Genomic DNA, 15,422 nt, shown 5'->3' on the forward strand with positions numbered 1-15,422 from the left:
GGTATTGTCTTATAAGGAGGTTGAGTACATAATATATCAACCAAGTTGGGCACAAAAAAACAGTAGTATAAAAAGGGATTATCTCAGGCAAACAAAGAAATATAATTTTTTTCTGTCCATTCCAATTACAGGGTGTTTAACAGTTAAGTATCTAGCTTAGGATGCTAGATACTTAGCTGTTACTATTTTTAAATGATTCTTTGGAAAATGAGTTACTTCTCTCTGTGGGTATTCATATTGTGTAGATGGATTTATTCCTGTTTTGTCCATCAAGGTTTTCTGAAGTGTCAGTCCTGATGAGAGCACAGCATATGGCAGTACAAAACAACTACTCCACTGTACTGATCTCTGAATTCCTCCTCATCTGCTTCCCTAACTACCAGAGTTGGCAGCACTGGCTGTCCATGCCCCTCAGCCTCCTCTTTCTCCTGGCCATGGGGGCCAACGCCATGCTCCTGATTACCATCCGGCTGGAGGCCTCCCTGCATGAGCCCATGTACTACCTGCTGAGCCTCCTCTCTCTGCTGGACATTGTGCTCTGCCTCACTGTCATCCCCAAGGTCCTGGCCATCTTCTGGTTTGACCTGAGATCCATCAACTTCTCTGCCTGCTTCCTCCAGATGTTTATTATGAACAGTTCCCTGATGATGGAGTCCTGCACTTTCATGGTGATGGCCTATGACCGCTATGTGGCCATCTGCCATCTACTGCGGTACCTCTCCATCATCACTGGCCAGTTTGTGGTCAGGGCTGCCATCTTTATCATGGCCCGAAATGTTCTTCTTACTATGCCGATCCTCATACTTTCTTCCCGATTGAGATACTGTGTAAGAATTATTAAGAACTGTATCTGCAGTAATATGTCTGTGTCCAAACTGTCATGTGATGACATCACCTTAAACCAGCTCTACCAGTTTGTGATAGGCTGGACACTGCTGGGTTCTGACCTCATCCTTATTGTTCTCTCCTACTCCTTTATCTTGAAAGTTGTGCTAAGGTCAAGGCTGAGGGTGCTGTGGCCAAGGCCCTGAGCACATGTGGGTCCCACTTCATCCCTTCATCCTCATCCTCTTCTTCAGCACAGTGCTGCTGGTTCTGGTCATCACTAACCTGGCCAGGGAGAGAATTCCCCCTGATGTCCCCATCCTTCTCAACATCCTGCACCACCTCATTCCCCCAGCGCTGAACCCCATTGTTTATGGTGTAAGGACCAAGGAAATCAAGCAGGGAATCCAGAAACTGCTGAGAAGATTGTAAGAAGTAAAAGGAGCGAGACCTGACCTTGGAAACAGAAATTGACAATTGGAATTAATTTTCACAATGCATAGGAACTTTAAATATTTCATGTATGAGTAAGTTTGTATTTTGCTTTGCTCATTGCTGACTATGGGATACTCATATATTGATGCCTGTTTTCTGTTACACTGACTAGAAGCTTAACTTTTGCCTTTTGGTATAGCTTGTAAGTTTTTTCTGGCCTTATCAATTGAAAGGGACTTATCAAGCCTTAATTTCAGGAACTTGGAGTGATATGGTTTGTCAAATAAAGAACAAATATTATTTCAATGGTTGTAAATGCCCTTCAGTTTCCTACATTGTTTAACACATATGTGTTATGTCTCTTCATTCTCCTTGATATGGCTGAACCTGTTTTTGTGCCATCACTTAGTCTCCTGTGGAGCTACAGAGGTTGATTCCAGAACTTTCGTCTGATGTAGAGTGAGTGGCATGTGTTATACACCTCTTTTTTTCTCCCTGATAGAAATCATTATCATTTATACTTAAGGCCACTTCTCTGCTGTAAAAATTTTCTTTAGTTTTTTCCTTATTTGTAATGAATTTTATTAAATTCTAGAATGATTTATATTTTCATGGGTACATGTTTTTAAATATATTTTTAATTGATTCTTTTTAGTTATAGATAACATTAGGGTACGTTTTGATATAATCACAAAAGCATGGAATATAATTTGCATTAATTCGTTCACTAGCACCTCCAGCTCTCCCCTTCCATGCTTCTCTCCCTCTAGTTCTAATGATTTTTCTGGAGTTTATTTATAATATTTTTTAAAATTTGTGTTTTGGGGTATACTTGTTGTTGGGATTCACTGTGGTGTACTCATGTATGTACATATGAAAGTTCAGACAAATTCATTCCATTCTTCTTCCATTTTCCTATATTTCTTTCCTCCTCCTCCACAATCCCCTTTGCCTACTCTACTGATATTTCTTCTATTTTGATGAAATATTTCTTTCCTTTTGTTTTCTTTTCTCTTTCCCTCTCACCTTATTTTGGATTAGTTTCTGCAGAGCAGAGAAAATATTTGACCTTTGACTTTCATAACTCGCTTATTTCTCTTTGCATTATATCCTCCAGTTCCATCTATTTGCTGGGAAATGCAATAATTTCATTTTATTTATGTCTGAGTAATACTCCCTTGTGTATATATGCCACATTTTTCTTTATCTATTCATCTGTTGAAGGAAACCTAGGTTGCATCCATAGTTTGGCTATTGTGCTGCTTTTCAGAGTGGTTGTACTAATTTGCAGTCCCACCAACAATGTATGAGTGTAAATTTTTCCCCACATGCTCTCCAAAATTTATTATTATTTGCTATTTTGACTGGAGTGTGTCTTATTTTAAGTGAAATATTGTGTCCTCCCTCCGCCCAGTTATCAGTGTCTAATTTCATACTGTCTTACCTGGTTCCTCTGTCAGATTTCAGGTACCATCTACAGTCTCATCCTTTCCTTCATTTCTTTGATATACCTTAAATTGTATTCCTAATTCTATTTGAAGTTCTGTTGTGTCAATCTTCATATCTTGACCTAGGGCCAGTGTAGCTTTCTACAGAATGCAGGCATTTGAATTAGTGGGTGGCTAAATGAGAACAAATGTTTTTAACTCTTTAGAGTTCTCATCCCAATCATGCTCTGAAAGTGTTTGTGACTGATTGATTGGTGGTGATTGATTGATATTTCCTGGTATTAATTTACATTAGTAACCAGGTCCTTTTTGGGATAGTAATTGAGGGCTTCATATATGTAGTATTTTATGAGTTCTTTGAGAATGCTTTCCAACTTAGCTGATCTGGGTTGACCCAACTTTTCTTGGAGGACTTATAAAGTAATTTATCATTTCTATGATGTTGTCTTTCATTAAAATAATATCTTTATTCTCCATTTTCTGTTTGCAACTCCCAAGACAGAGCCCAATCAAAACACAATACTTTTCAAGCACTCTTCCCTTCACTTGTTCCTCTGCCAGCTCCTAACTCATGCTTTTCTAGATTATGCTCCCACTTGCTGATATATATATTTAAAGTAGCCTTTTCTACACAGAAATCTTAACACTAATGTCTTTATTTGACACACTGAGCCCACTCTAAGAGTCTCAGTTTAGACTATGCTTACTCCACAGTGCCTTATTTTATTCACCCCAATGGAATTGATCTGGCCATCTTAAGTTATGAGTATGTGTTCATCTCTCACAGATATTAGATTGTAAACCTCTCTGAATCTGGTCAAGAGTTTTAGTCATCTTTTCAATTTACATATTGCTTTACATACTGTTACATTTGTTGAATAAAAGTTAATAAAACATGACAGTTTGCTTCTTGTATTCTTTGAAAATGGCTCAGTGAACCAAGTCATTAATATATTCTCCAAAACACTTAACAAAAAGCTGCATATAACTCACAGTTCAACGCAAACTTGAATACCATAAAATCTAAGGGTTCATATTTTGGCACTATATATATATATATTTTTTTTCTACTGGGGATAGAAGCCAGAAGTAATTTACCGCTAGTTACATGACCAGTTTTTATTTTTATTTTAAGTTAGAGTCTCACTCTAACTTAAAATTAAAGTTGCTGAGGTTGGCCTCCAACTTGGCCATGACTCAGTCTCCTCAGTCACTGGAATTACAGATGTGTGCCACTGCACCTGCTAATTCTGCTTATCTTGGAATGTGATTGATTTATTTTAACCCCTGAGCACATCAGTTTTGCCATTTATAAGATGTGTGACTTTTGACTCACAGATCTCAATCTGAGTTAGTATTCTCATTTAAGAAGGATGATAACTCCTCTATTAATAAACAGTTTTTCCTGATTTTTCAATGTTCTAGATGACCTAATTTATGAAGAGTTTCTCAACCAGAGTCTAAAACATGCTTCTAACTTATAAGTAGCAACCCACTTTATTATTTTCCTCTGTACATTGCTTCTCTAATGTTTTCAAAGAAATGTATCTTCATTATCGTATACTCCTGTGTATTGAGATCAGAAAGACACATGTGTTAGAAGTCTGTAGGTCAAACCAGAAGCAAAGTACAGTTCAGGCGTGTATTGAGAAAGGGAACTAAAGGGAGACCCTAAGTGTGAAAAGTTGTTCTTTAATTGTTACACTATATGATAAGGGTTCAATAATGTATCAGTTTTTGTCATTTTACCTGATGAGATTTGCTATTAACAAGGGTGATATGGGTTACACTAAGATCTTTGGTTCAAGAATGATGAGGTTCAGGGGAGAGCTGTAGAGCTCCAAACCTCTACTCGAGAATCAGATTGTCCATCCTGGGGGAATGGAGGCCAGAACGGAGCAATGCTGCAGGGATGTCAATCTGATGTGTAAAACTAGCGGAGCTAACCTAGAGCTGAACTAGTGGAGGCAGGATCAGGATTAGTCTGACATCAGTGCTCACATGTAGATATTTGAGAAAAGGGTGAATTTACTTCTTTAATGAGAGAATTTGTCATAATAAGACTCTGCTTCTCCACCTGGAGTTGTGCAAATGGAACCATATGTAGATGTGCTCATCTGTAAGAAGTGACATTTGGCCTGTGTTTAGGTAAAACATAAGAAAATTAGTGATGCAGGTTGCTGGAAGCTCAAGGAAACACCCTAAGAAATTTAAAATTCCATTTGGTGTTTAGTTGGATCCCTCACATCTTCATTAAGTGTCCTTTCACACCCAATCCTACTCCTGCCTCAGAAAATTCATTCCCTTATCTTACATCTTTCTGCCCATGGAAGGACGAACATTTGAGACAGAAACCACCAAAGGAGCAAAGTGAGAGGCGACAGAAAAAGTGAACTCAGATTTTTGTCTCATTACTACTCATTTTTTGTCCTATAGCTGTTACTGATTCTCTGAGAAAATGTGCAAAATGTCCTGAGATTAGAGGTGGAGCAGAGGATTGAAATGCTGGTGACAGAAGGCTGATAGAAGAGCTAAGGGATTTAATAGTTGTGTTCAAAGGAGTAAAGAACAAGGAGAATAATCTCAATGTGTCTAAGACTCTAATAACAGAGAACATGTGACACTCAGACAAAGTAAGACAAAAGCATTAGAAAAAAAGCAGGGACATATTTTCTGATTGAGGTAAGAATATGTGTAATGTAACAGGAGTGAGAGAAAATACATTATATACTAATGCAGCTGAAATACTGTAAGGAAACAATGAAACTTAAGTCTAATATATATATATTTTTATCCATAGACCTTCCCTGGGACCACAGAAGGACAGAGTGGAATGATCTAAATTGATTTTACTCATATTGTTCTGGAAGAAGCTTTGGGGAGACATTTGAGGGGTTAGAACAGCAGCAAATGGATCACTCTAGGAGGATATGAAAGGACATGTACATCAACAGATGTAATTTTGTCTAATTTATTTCACCCACACATAGCCCTTCCCTCTTTCTAGCTCTGATATTATTTTTAAATACACACCTGTTTTTATTCTTTATTTTGTATTAACTATTTTCACTCTGTTTTATTTCCATTTTTAGTTTATTATAATTTTTTATTTTTGAAATTGTTATTTTTGTTGCTTGAGGGTTGGGGTGGTAAGGCTATGAATAGAAGTATCACAATGGAGAATGGAGGGAAGGAAGGGAAATAAGCTGCTACCCAGGAGTCCAGTGATTTGGAGCTCACTGTCAAACTTAGAAGGTTTGAAGATGCTCTAAAACTGAGCAAAACTTGGGACTTTCCATTCCCATTCTAGACAGGGTTGTAGGAAAGATGTCATAATCAGAGCTGTCATTTATCTTATTCTGAAATCACTCTGAAAAACGGAGTAGACAACTGTGGGCACCAGGAGAAAAAATATGTAAAGTGTGTGTGTCAAGGAGTGGGGCCTCTTCATGATCCAGCTATCCAGATACATGCCAACAGAACGTGGAGCCAAATGCCTAGGGGCTGTTGTTGGCATGGGGCTAGTAGGACTAGAAGGACTCTTCATTGTAGAGTGGCCTCTATCCATATAATCCATACAACCATGAGTTCTTGGCTGTGCCTGTGTCAGGAACCTCTGAAGAAACTAACTAGATTAGGTTCAGACCAATCCTTTAACATAGAACACCCTGAGCACTCGCTGACAGATATGCCGAGTCTTCACCCCATAGACGAGAGGATTGAGGGCAGGTGGCACAAGGAGGTACAGGGTGGCCAGAAGAACATGGACATGATGGGGTACATGGTGGCCAAAGTGGTGAGTGAAGAAGGAGAATATTCCAGGGACATAGAAGAGCAAGATGACACAAACATGAGCCCTACATGTGCTAAAGGCCTTGAGTGGAGCCTCACTCCCTGGTACCTTCAGCACTGCCTGGAGGATGAGGGCATAGGAGACACCAATGGCCAGGACATTTAGCCCAACCACCAAAGTGCCACTGCCAGCCCATAGGCTCTGTTCACTGTGGTTTCTGAACAGGCAAGTTTTACCACAGCCATATGTTCACAATAGGCATGGCCTATGACTGTGGTCTGGCAGAAGATAAGGCTCTGAAGGAGGATGGGGAAGGGGATGAGGAGGATTAATACATGCACCAGCACTGCCATCCCAATTTGCCTTATGGTCCCTGGATGCAGGATGGTGGAATGGTGCAGAGGATGGCAAATGGCCACATAGCGATCCAGAGCCATGGCCACCAGGACACCCGACTCCATGGAGGAGAAAGCATGAATGAAGAACATCTGGGTCAGTCAGACAACATATCCAATCTCATGAGCATGGACCAGGAGCACTTCAAAGTCTTTGGGTGCAGTGGAGGAGGCCAGGACAAGGTCAATGGCAGCTAGCATGGCCAAGAAGAGGTACATGGGTTGGTGCAAGGATTGCTCAGCCCAGATGATGAAGATAATGGTAACATTGCCCACTAGAGCAAGGAAGTAAAGGACACCCAAGGGGAAAGCTATCCAGTGCTGAGTCTCCTCTAGACCTGGAATACCAACCAGGAAAAAGGAAGGCTGGGTTAGCCTCCAGCTAGAATTGCTAAGGGCCATCATAAAGGGCTTAGAGAGGGAAAAGGGAAAAGAAACTAACGTCATGATTTTTTTTCACTCTTGATATGTTACCACATAGTCCAGCTCTGGCTGCCCTCTGCACCAGAAGAATGAAGCACCTTGAGCTGCAACACAAGAGGATATGGTTAGAAATAAAGAAAAAAAATCCCCTTTCCTGAAGATACTCTTCTTACAGGGGAGACTTGTACATGTCTGAATTAAGATAAATCTAGTTTTTCTAAGAGATAAGAATAAACACATGCTGCCTTTGGGAGAGATTCTTATACTTTACCATTCAATTATTTGTATTTCAGAACTGTTCATTTGAAAAAACTGACCTCATTCATTCTCTGGATGCTAATAAGTCCATCTGTTTCTTTTGGAACTAGTCTCCTTAAGTTTCCCCAACATGGCACTCTACAGTTGTTCCTCCTCTGACCCCAGGCCCACCATCTTCTCCATCTCATTAGAGATTGAGTCCAGGGTTCCATCCCCTCTTCGTTTCACAAAATTGAACATTATGTCTGAATTAAGTTCACCCATTCACATACTTTTAACATTTAAATACTTACATTTCTTCCAAACTTATGTTTTTAAGTCTGAAACAAATTACTCTCATGACTATGCAGTCAACATATCCAAGATTGGACAAACTTACCTATTCTTCCCAAATTTTTTCTATGGCTTGTCTATATTTTTGTGAGTTATATCACTATCTACCTTTCCAACTTCATCCAGAAAGTTGGAAACTCTCCTTACTCATTTTTTTCTTTCGTCCTTTTTGCCCCTTCACCAATTCCTAATGACTTATTTACTTTTATTTTTTTTGCATCTCTTATAGCCTCTCCTTTTCCTTGTCCCCTGAAGTCCAGCTTTAGCACACACTCCCAACTTCTTTCACCTGGACTTTGTTATTAGGTGTTTCTGTTGTAGCTTTGGGTCTCTCCCCAATCTACTATCAATCCTGAAGTTAAAGGTTTTTTCCTAAAATTCAAATGTCATCATGTTACTCCAATGGTCAAAATTGTTCATGAATTCCCTGTATGAATAGTCACATTTTTAGGACAAGCACATGAAGTTTTGAAGACCGTCTTTGTGTATTACTTGTGTCTTCTATTTAACATGTTCCCATATGTTAAATGTTTTGTTTTAGACATTCTAAAACTCCTGGGATTACCACTAGACCACTCTATTTTGTATATTCCCTTCGTGTATTCTTTCATTTTCTTCCTTTATCTGAATTAATAGTTCTCATCCATCAAACTTGAGTCCACTCTCTCCCACCTCTTAGGAAGATTCATTGACTCTGTTAGGTCAATGCCCATTATATTAGGAACTCTTAATTCTATGATCATCCTTTGTTCATCCAAATTTCTGATTTATCATTACTATAAAACTCTTTTCAATATCTTAATGGTTTGTTTTCACAGAAAGGATTATGGTTAATTAAACTTGGTAATTACAAGTTAGTATGGAGGGCACTTCACAATGTAGTAAAATAAACACAAGCATCAGGGACTAAAGGATTCAGGTGTAAGCTGTTTCCATTTCATATTCTAGGAATGAATTGTTGGCAGTCTACTTAAACTCTCAAAGGCTTTATCTTAGGATAAATAAGATCAAATCACAGGTTTATAATAAATATTAATGAAATACATGTAAAGTCTTGATACATAAGTAATTCTATAAAGATAGTTATTAACAGTAATAATAAGAGATGACTTAGTATGAGATCACAGATTTCTTTTTTCTTTATCTACATGAATCTCTGAGTTTCAGATTGTTGTTGTGTCTGTCTCTCATCATGATGCTACAATAATTCAGTCTCTGTCACCCTCCATGTAAACATCAAGTGCCAAATAATTTGGTGTTCTACTTAACAACTTGATTAACCCCTCAAGCACCAACACAAAAATCTGAATCTGTACGTTTGTGTCTACATGTTGGTTTTAAAAGACAGATGGCACTCTGAAATAATGTTTTCCTGTGTTCAGTGTTTACACATGTATATGTAAATATAATCAAGAAAGCCTCAGTTTTTGTGGATTGAGCACCCATAGATCATTCCAGGTGCCTTTTCCTAAATCAATAATGTTTAAATACTGCCACAAAACTCTAAAAATATCAGCAATAAAATATGAACTGCCTGGTGGGTATGTATCTCTCTGTATTTGTTTTTCATCCAGAATCAGTTTAGAAAAGCAGTGACATTACTATTGAGACCTCCAGGGGAATCTATAATTCTACAAAAATTCACCTTTCAGTACTTAACATTTCACCCATGAGACAGCTGATTGCTTTCTTAGCTACCCTCTTCTGCCACGAGTTTAAGGCCATTTCCCGTCTTTTAGCTGAGAAGTGAAAGAGCAGCTACACACGTGCTGGGCACCCTGGCCTTAACACAGGCAGCATCCAAGGAGCACTGAGGCTGAAGCCCACCTGTGGGTACAGGAGAGATTCAGAGAAGCTTCTTCTGAGTATATCCTGCCTCTTCTTTGTCCTTGGTGACTCCTGAGCCACAGTAAAAGCCTAGAACTTCTTGTTAAATATTAGCTGTTAAAGTAACAAGAATTGTCTCTGTGCTCCTTAGAGGAAAAGCAGAAGGGACTTTATTCCCAGGAACCTGAAGGGGAAGATGCCCTTAACTCTCTGACCAAGAAGCAAAGCGATCCATAAGCAAAGCACTGATGTTGCTCAGCTCCTACTTGTTTTTGTAAATCTAGTGCAAGCAGCTTCTCTTCCATGAGGCTGTCCTCCAGTGCTGTGAGGCAGCAGGACGTGGCTCCTGCACTTTCCCATCACAGTCTCCTCACTGCTTTGTCAGTGCACTGATCACTCCACACTGTAAAACCAGTCAGTGTCAGTCCTTGAGGAGTCGGGACCATGCCTTCCTTACTGGAGCAGCCCCAGCACAAACTTCAGAAGGGCCTAGAATCTAGTTGGTACTAAGGAATGTTGGTGAAATAAACACCCACATGACTAAATTAAAGAATAAATGAATAAGAACATGAGTGTCTTAAAGGAACTGAGAATTGTGGGAACCTGGCAAGTCAGAGGCTCAACTTAAGGGATAAGGATGATGTAACAGACAGTGGAGCGTCTCTTGAGCAGGGAGGGGGCTATGCCTCAGTGTTCTTCAAGCTAAGAGATACTCTGGGAGCTTTGTGACAGAACCAGCCTTGCTGAACCTCTCTACCTTGAGAAGCCAGGGAGGAGTTCCAGATGTGTGTGAGATATGAGGGAATTCCTTTGATCATGAGGGATCACTACTGTCACTAAGCAGAAAGTCTCTTCTTTGATGTAACATGACCCTTCTTAATTCTCTTCTTTTTAAAAAAAAATTTAAATTGATTTTTAAAAAATAAATGACAACAATTTTCATACAAGTCTTATTAAACATATACAGCACAATTTTTCATATCTCTGGTTGTATATAAAGTATATTCACACCAATTTGTGTCTTCATACATTTACTTTGGATAATGATGTCTATCATATTCTACCATCCTTGCTAATCTCCTGCCCCCTCCCTTCCCCTCCCACTCCTCTGTCCTATCTAGAGTTCATCTATTCCTCCCATGCTCCCCATCTCTACCCCACTATGAATCAGCCTCCTTATATCAGAGAAAACATTCGGCATTTGTTTTTTTGGGGATTGGCTAACTTCACTTAGCATTATCTTCTCCAACACCATCCATTTACATGCAAATGCCATTTTATTCTCTTTTATTGCTGACTAATATTCCATTGTGTATATATGCCACATTTTTTAATCCATTCATCTACTGATGGGCATCTAGGTTGGCTCCACAGTTTAGCTATTGTGAATTTTGCTGCTATAAACATTGATGTGGCTGTGTCCCACAGAGGCCTGGATTCCATGAGACTGAGTAAGAGGAAGAGACAATAGCACAGATAGCTATTGGAGGAGGGCACAGAAGCAGAGTGTCCATGATACTGGCCTAATAAGAAAGGAAGATAATAAACGTCAAGCATTCAGAGGTAGAGCTCCAGAGAACAGACCTGAGACACATAGGTAATTGATACACCATGCCTGACCAATATTCCCTGGTCTCTGGGATGTCCTTGAAAATGCACATTTTCGTCTGAAGTCAGGCTTGAGAGAGACTTAGCAGCACAGAGAGAATTGAGGAAAGACAAAATGCCTGGACTCAGAAACTTTCCACTTCAGCCTTCTCTGCTCAGCTCCAGGGATTCCCAGATTTCCATGAAGTCCTTCTGCACTAGCTGGGCACCGACAATGAGGATCAGGTGTTTTGTTCAGAAGGCTTCATTGCAGTCTCTGACACTCAAGGAAAAATCAAAGACCTCACTCAAGGTCTGTGCAGTTAAAGTTTCCCAAAGTTAGGAAACATGAGTTCTAGACCTGGCAAGACTAGCACTGATTGTGTCCTCCTGCACCATATGTGCTGGTGAGAATGCCGACCCAAGACCATGCTGAATGCCCCGTGACTGCCTCAAGCTGACCCCAAAGGTTTGATGACATCTATAGGCATCTGTCAACCCACAGGTTGGCTTGCAGCAATGTGTCCTCCTCTGATCTCTCTTTTTGTGCTTGACGCTCCCTGTCAGTGCCCAGGTCAGACCTGGGAAAACTATTCTGTCTCAGGAGGAAATAAAAGTAAGAGATGCTAAACCAGAGGCACTGGGAGACTCAGAACCACATTAACCAGGCCAAGAAATAACCCCATCACAAGGCCTCTGAGGAAAACAAAAGTTCTCAGTAGTCTTCCCCTCAAATGATAAGCCCCAAGTCTGACCTCATTTTCCCCACCTGAAATCCCATGGACTGTCTTATGGCTGGTTCTCTCACTTTTACCTTGAGCATCCATTCTTGATGTTTACCCAAGGCAGGGACGGTGACTGTGGACAGGGCACTGGGAAGGTAGGGTGTTATTACAAATTGCAGGTCCCAGAGGGCTCCAGACACGCCTGGACAAAACCAAAGTTGGTGTAAAGATTGGCAGGAGGTGCCTGAAGCTAAGGATACTGCCCTCAGGTATGAGTGGTTAGGCAGAGAGGCAGAGCAGGTAGTGGCACCCATACCTAAATAGGGGTTCACCTCTGTCCACTGTTAGTTATGACCCCTGCATCATCCTGCATATCTTGAAGGCTGGGATAGAAAACCTCCTGTTCAATGACCTGGGAAATTCCAAAGTGCTCTGGAGTTCAGACTTCTCATTGTCACAGAACAATCCGGGACCCCAGTAAATTGTTTAATGGATACTGTGTTTCAGTGCACCTGTTCTCCAGGTCTTAGGAGTGTTGACTGCTGGAAATTCATAATCACGTCACTTTTAAAAAACTTTTTTTTATTTCTTCTAATTAGTTATACATGACAGTAGAATGTTTTTTGACACATCATACATAAATGGAGTATCACTTCTCATTATTCTGCTTGTACATGATATAGAAACACATTGGTAATGTAATCACATATACATGTAGTGTAATAATGTCCTATTCATTCTACTATCCTTCTTACTCCCAACCCCCTCTCCTCCCTTCACTCCATCCTATCTAATCCAAAGTATTCTTCTCTAGCCCACACCCCCTGCTTTATGGTGATTTAGCATTCACATATCAGAGAAAACATTCATCCTTTGCTTCTTTGGGGTTGTTTTATTTTGCTTAACATGATATTCTCCAGTTCTATTCATTTACCTGCAAATGTCATGATTCCATTCTTCTTTAAGGCTGAGTAATATATATATATATATATATCAGTTTCTTTTTAATATTTATTTTTATTGTAGTTGGACACAATACCTTTGTTTCACTTATTTATTTTTATGTGGTGATGAGGATCGAACCCAGGGTCTCCTAGGTTCAAGGCAAGCACTGTACTGCTGAGCCACAACCAAACCACAGTTTCTTTATCCATTCATCTGTTGAATGACACCTAGGTTAGTTCCATAGTGCAGCTATTGTGAATGGGCTGCTATAAACATTGATGTGGCTGTGTCACTGTGGTAAGATGTTTTTAAGTCCTTTGGGTATAAACTGAGGGGTGGGATAACTGGGTAAAATGGTGGTTCCATTCCCAGTTTTCTGAAGAATCTCCAATCCATTTTCCATAGTGGTTGCACCAATATAAAGTTCCACCAGCAATGTTATGATGTACATTATCCCACACATCCTCACCAACATTTATTTTTCTGTTGCTTGTATTCTTGCTAATTGCTAGTTTGATTGTAGTAAGATGAAATCTCCGTGTAGTTCTGATTTACATTGCTCTAATTGCTAGAGTTGCTGAACATTTTTTCATATATTTGTTGACTGATTATATTTCTTCTTCTGTAAAGTGTCTGTTAAGTCCCTTAGCCTACTTGTTAATTAGGTTATTTGGTTTTTGGGTGCTATGTTTTTTTCTTGATTAGAATTGTTTGATTTTTATCAAATTTTAGCTATATTATTTCTTCTCTATTTTATATATTTCTGCTCCTACTCTTATTTTTCCTTCCTGCTACATAATTTGAAAATCATTTGTTATTCTAGCTTCTTTCTGATACAAGTACTTTAAGTTATAAATATTAATCTAAGTACTGTTTCATTCCAGAGATCATGATATTTTAAGCTTTTATTATCACTTAGTTTAAAGCACTTTTTATTTATTTTTCTTATATTTTCTTCCTTGACCTTTGAGATATTTATAAGTGTGCCATTTAATTTTGAAATAGTTGACATGTGGGGATGGGGTTCTATATATCTTAAGGTGATTGAATTCTAATGTAATAAATAATGCAGGAAATAAATTCCGCATGATTTCAAAATTTTTTAAAAAGTAATAGAAATACTTTTAATATTGATTGTATTGTTTACATACAGGTTGAAACTGATCAAATTGCATACTTCATATATTTGTGTTTTATTGTACTTCAATTTTACCTCAACAAACCTATGGAAAAAAAATTTAAGAGAAATAAAGTACATGAATACTGGGGGAAGAAAAAAAAGCCACTCTGACCAAAGAGAAAACTAAGTTTTCTATAGCAGAAAGTAGCCATAAAATCTATTAACCATAGACTCTATTCACCAACTTGAATTCATCCACAGAGACATCAAACCAGAGAACCTTCTCTTGGACAGTAAGGGCCATGTGAAACTTTCTGCCTTTGCACAGGACTGAAAAAAGCACATTAGACAGAATTTTATAGGAATCTGAACCATAGTCCCCCTGAGTGGTTTCACTTTCCAGAATCTGAACTCCAAAAGGAATGCAGAAACCTGGGAAAGAAACAGATGTCAACTAGCCTTCTCCACAGTAGGCACTCCTGAGCACATTGCTCCAGAGGTATTCATGCAGACCAGGTACAACAAACTCTGGGGTTGGTGGTCACTTGAAGCGATCATGTATGAGATGCTCATCAGCTACCCACTTTTCTGAGGCCCCTTAAAAGACATGTAAGAAGGTGATGAACTGGAAAGAAATTTTGATTTTTTCCTCCAGAAGTTCCCATCTCTAAGAAAGCCAAGGATTCGATTTGGAGATTCTGCTATGAATGGGAACATAGAATTGAAGCCTCTGGAGTTGAGGAAATAAAAAGTTATTCTTTTTTTGAAGGTGTTGACTGGGAACATATTAAGGAGATGCTGCAATATCTATGAAAATTAAAAGAACAGATGATATCTCAAACTTTGATCAATTTCCAGAATCTGATATTCTTAAGCCAACAGTGGCTGCAAGTAATCACCCTGAGACTGATGACAAGACAAAGACTGGATCTTCATCAATTACACATACAAGTGATTAGGGGACCTGATTGAAAACTGGGGGGAGGGAGGTGATGGGGAAATACCTTCCTACATGAAAGCAGCAAAATAGGACCCTTGTCATGGACTCCTGAGAGGAGCAGAATTCTTTCTATAACATCAGAGTTTTCCTCTTACGCTTTTCCAAGAAGTTTATGGAACCCATCAATATGTCATTAATAAAGTTTCCTGAAATGTGATAGTAAGTGGATTTTCTTCCACAATATATCTGAAATCTGAAAGAACAATGACAGCCAATTCTACTACATTGGCCATAAACAGCTGTCTTGCTTCTTTAGACTTTTAGCACAAGGTGCCTTCTCTGTGGCAGTTCTGCCACCTTCAGATGAT

At 39.2% G+C, this 15,422-nt stretch overlaps 1 protein-coding gene and 2 pseudogenes across 1 annotated transcript; 2 read left to right on the forward strand and 1 right to left on the reverse strand.

Moving 5' to 3' along the window:
• The first annotated feature begins 299 nt into the window (after positions 1–299).
• Positions 300–1,257, forward strand: LOC101957688 (olfactory receptor 56A4). Its single transcript, XM_005341086.3, is given in 3 exon segments — positions 300–996; positions 999–1,048; positions 1,051–1,257. Coding segments are annotated over 3 exon segments (942 nt in total). The 5' UTR covers positions 300–311.
• A 5,091-nt stretch (positions 1,258–6,348) lies between these two features.
• On the reverse strand, positions 6,349–7,343 carry LOC144376819 (olfactory receptor 52L1-like; annotated as a pseudogene).
• Positions 7,344–10,181: 2,838 nt separating this feature from the next.
• Positions 10,182–15,069, forward strand: LOC101976608 (serine/threonine-protein kinase 38 pseudogene; annotated as a pseudogene).
• Positions 15,070–15,422: the final 353 nt, after the last annotated feature.

This window comes from Ictidomys tridecemlineatus, chromosome 4 (genome assembly GCF_052094955.1).
Source record: "Ictidomys tridecemlineatus isolate mIctTri1 chromosome 4, mIctTri1.hap1, whole genome shotgun sequence".
Classification (NCBI taxonomy): domain Eukaryota; kingdom Metazoa; phylum Chordata; class Mammalia; order Rodentia; family Sciuridae; genus Ictidomys; species Ictidomys tridecemlineatus.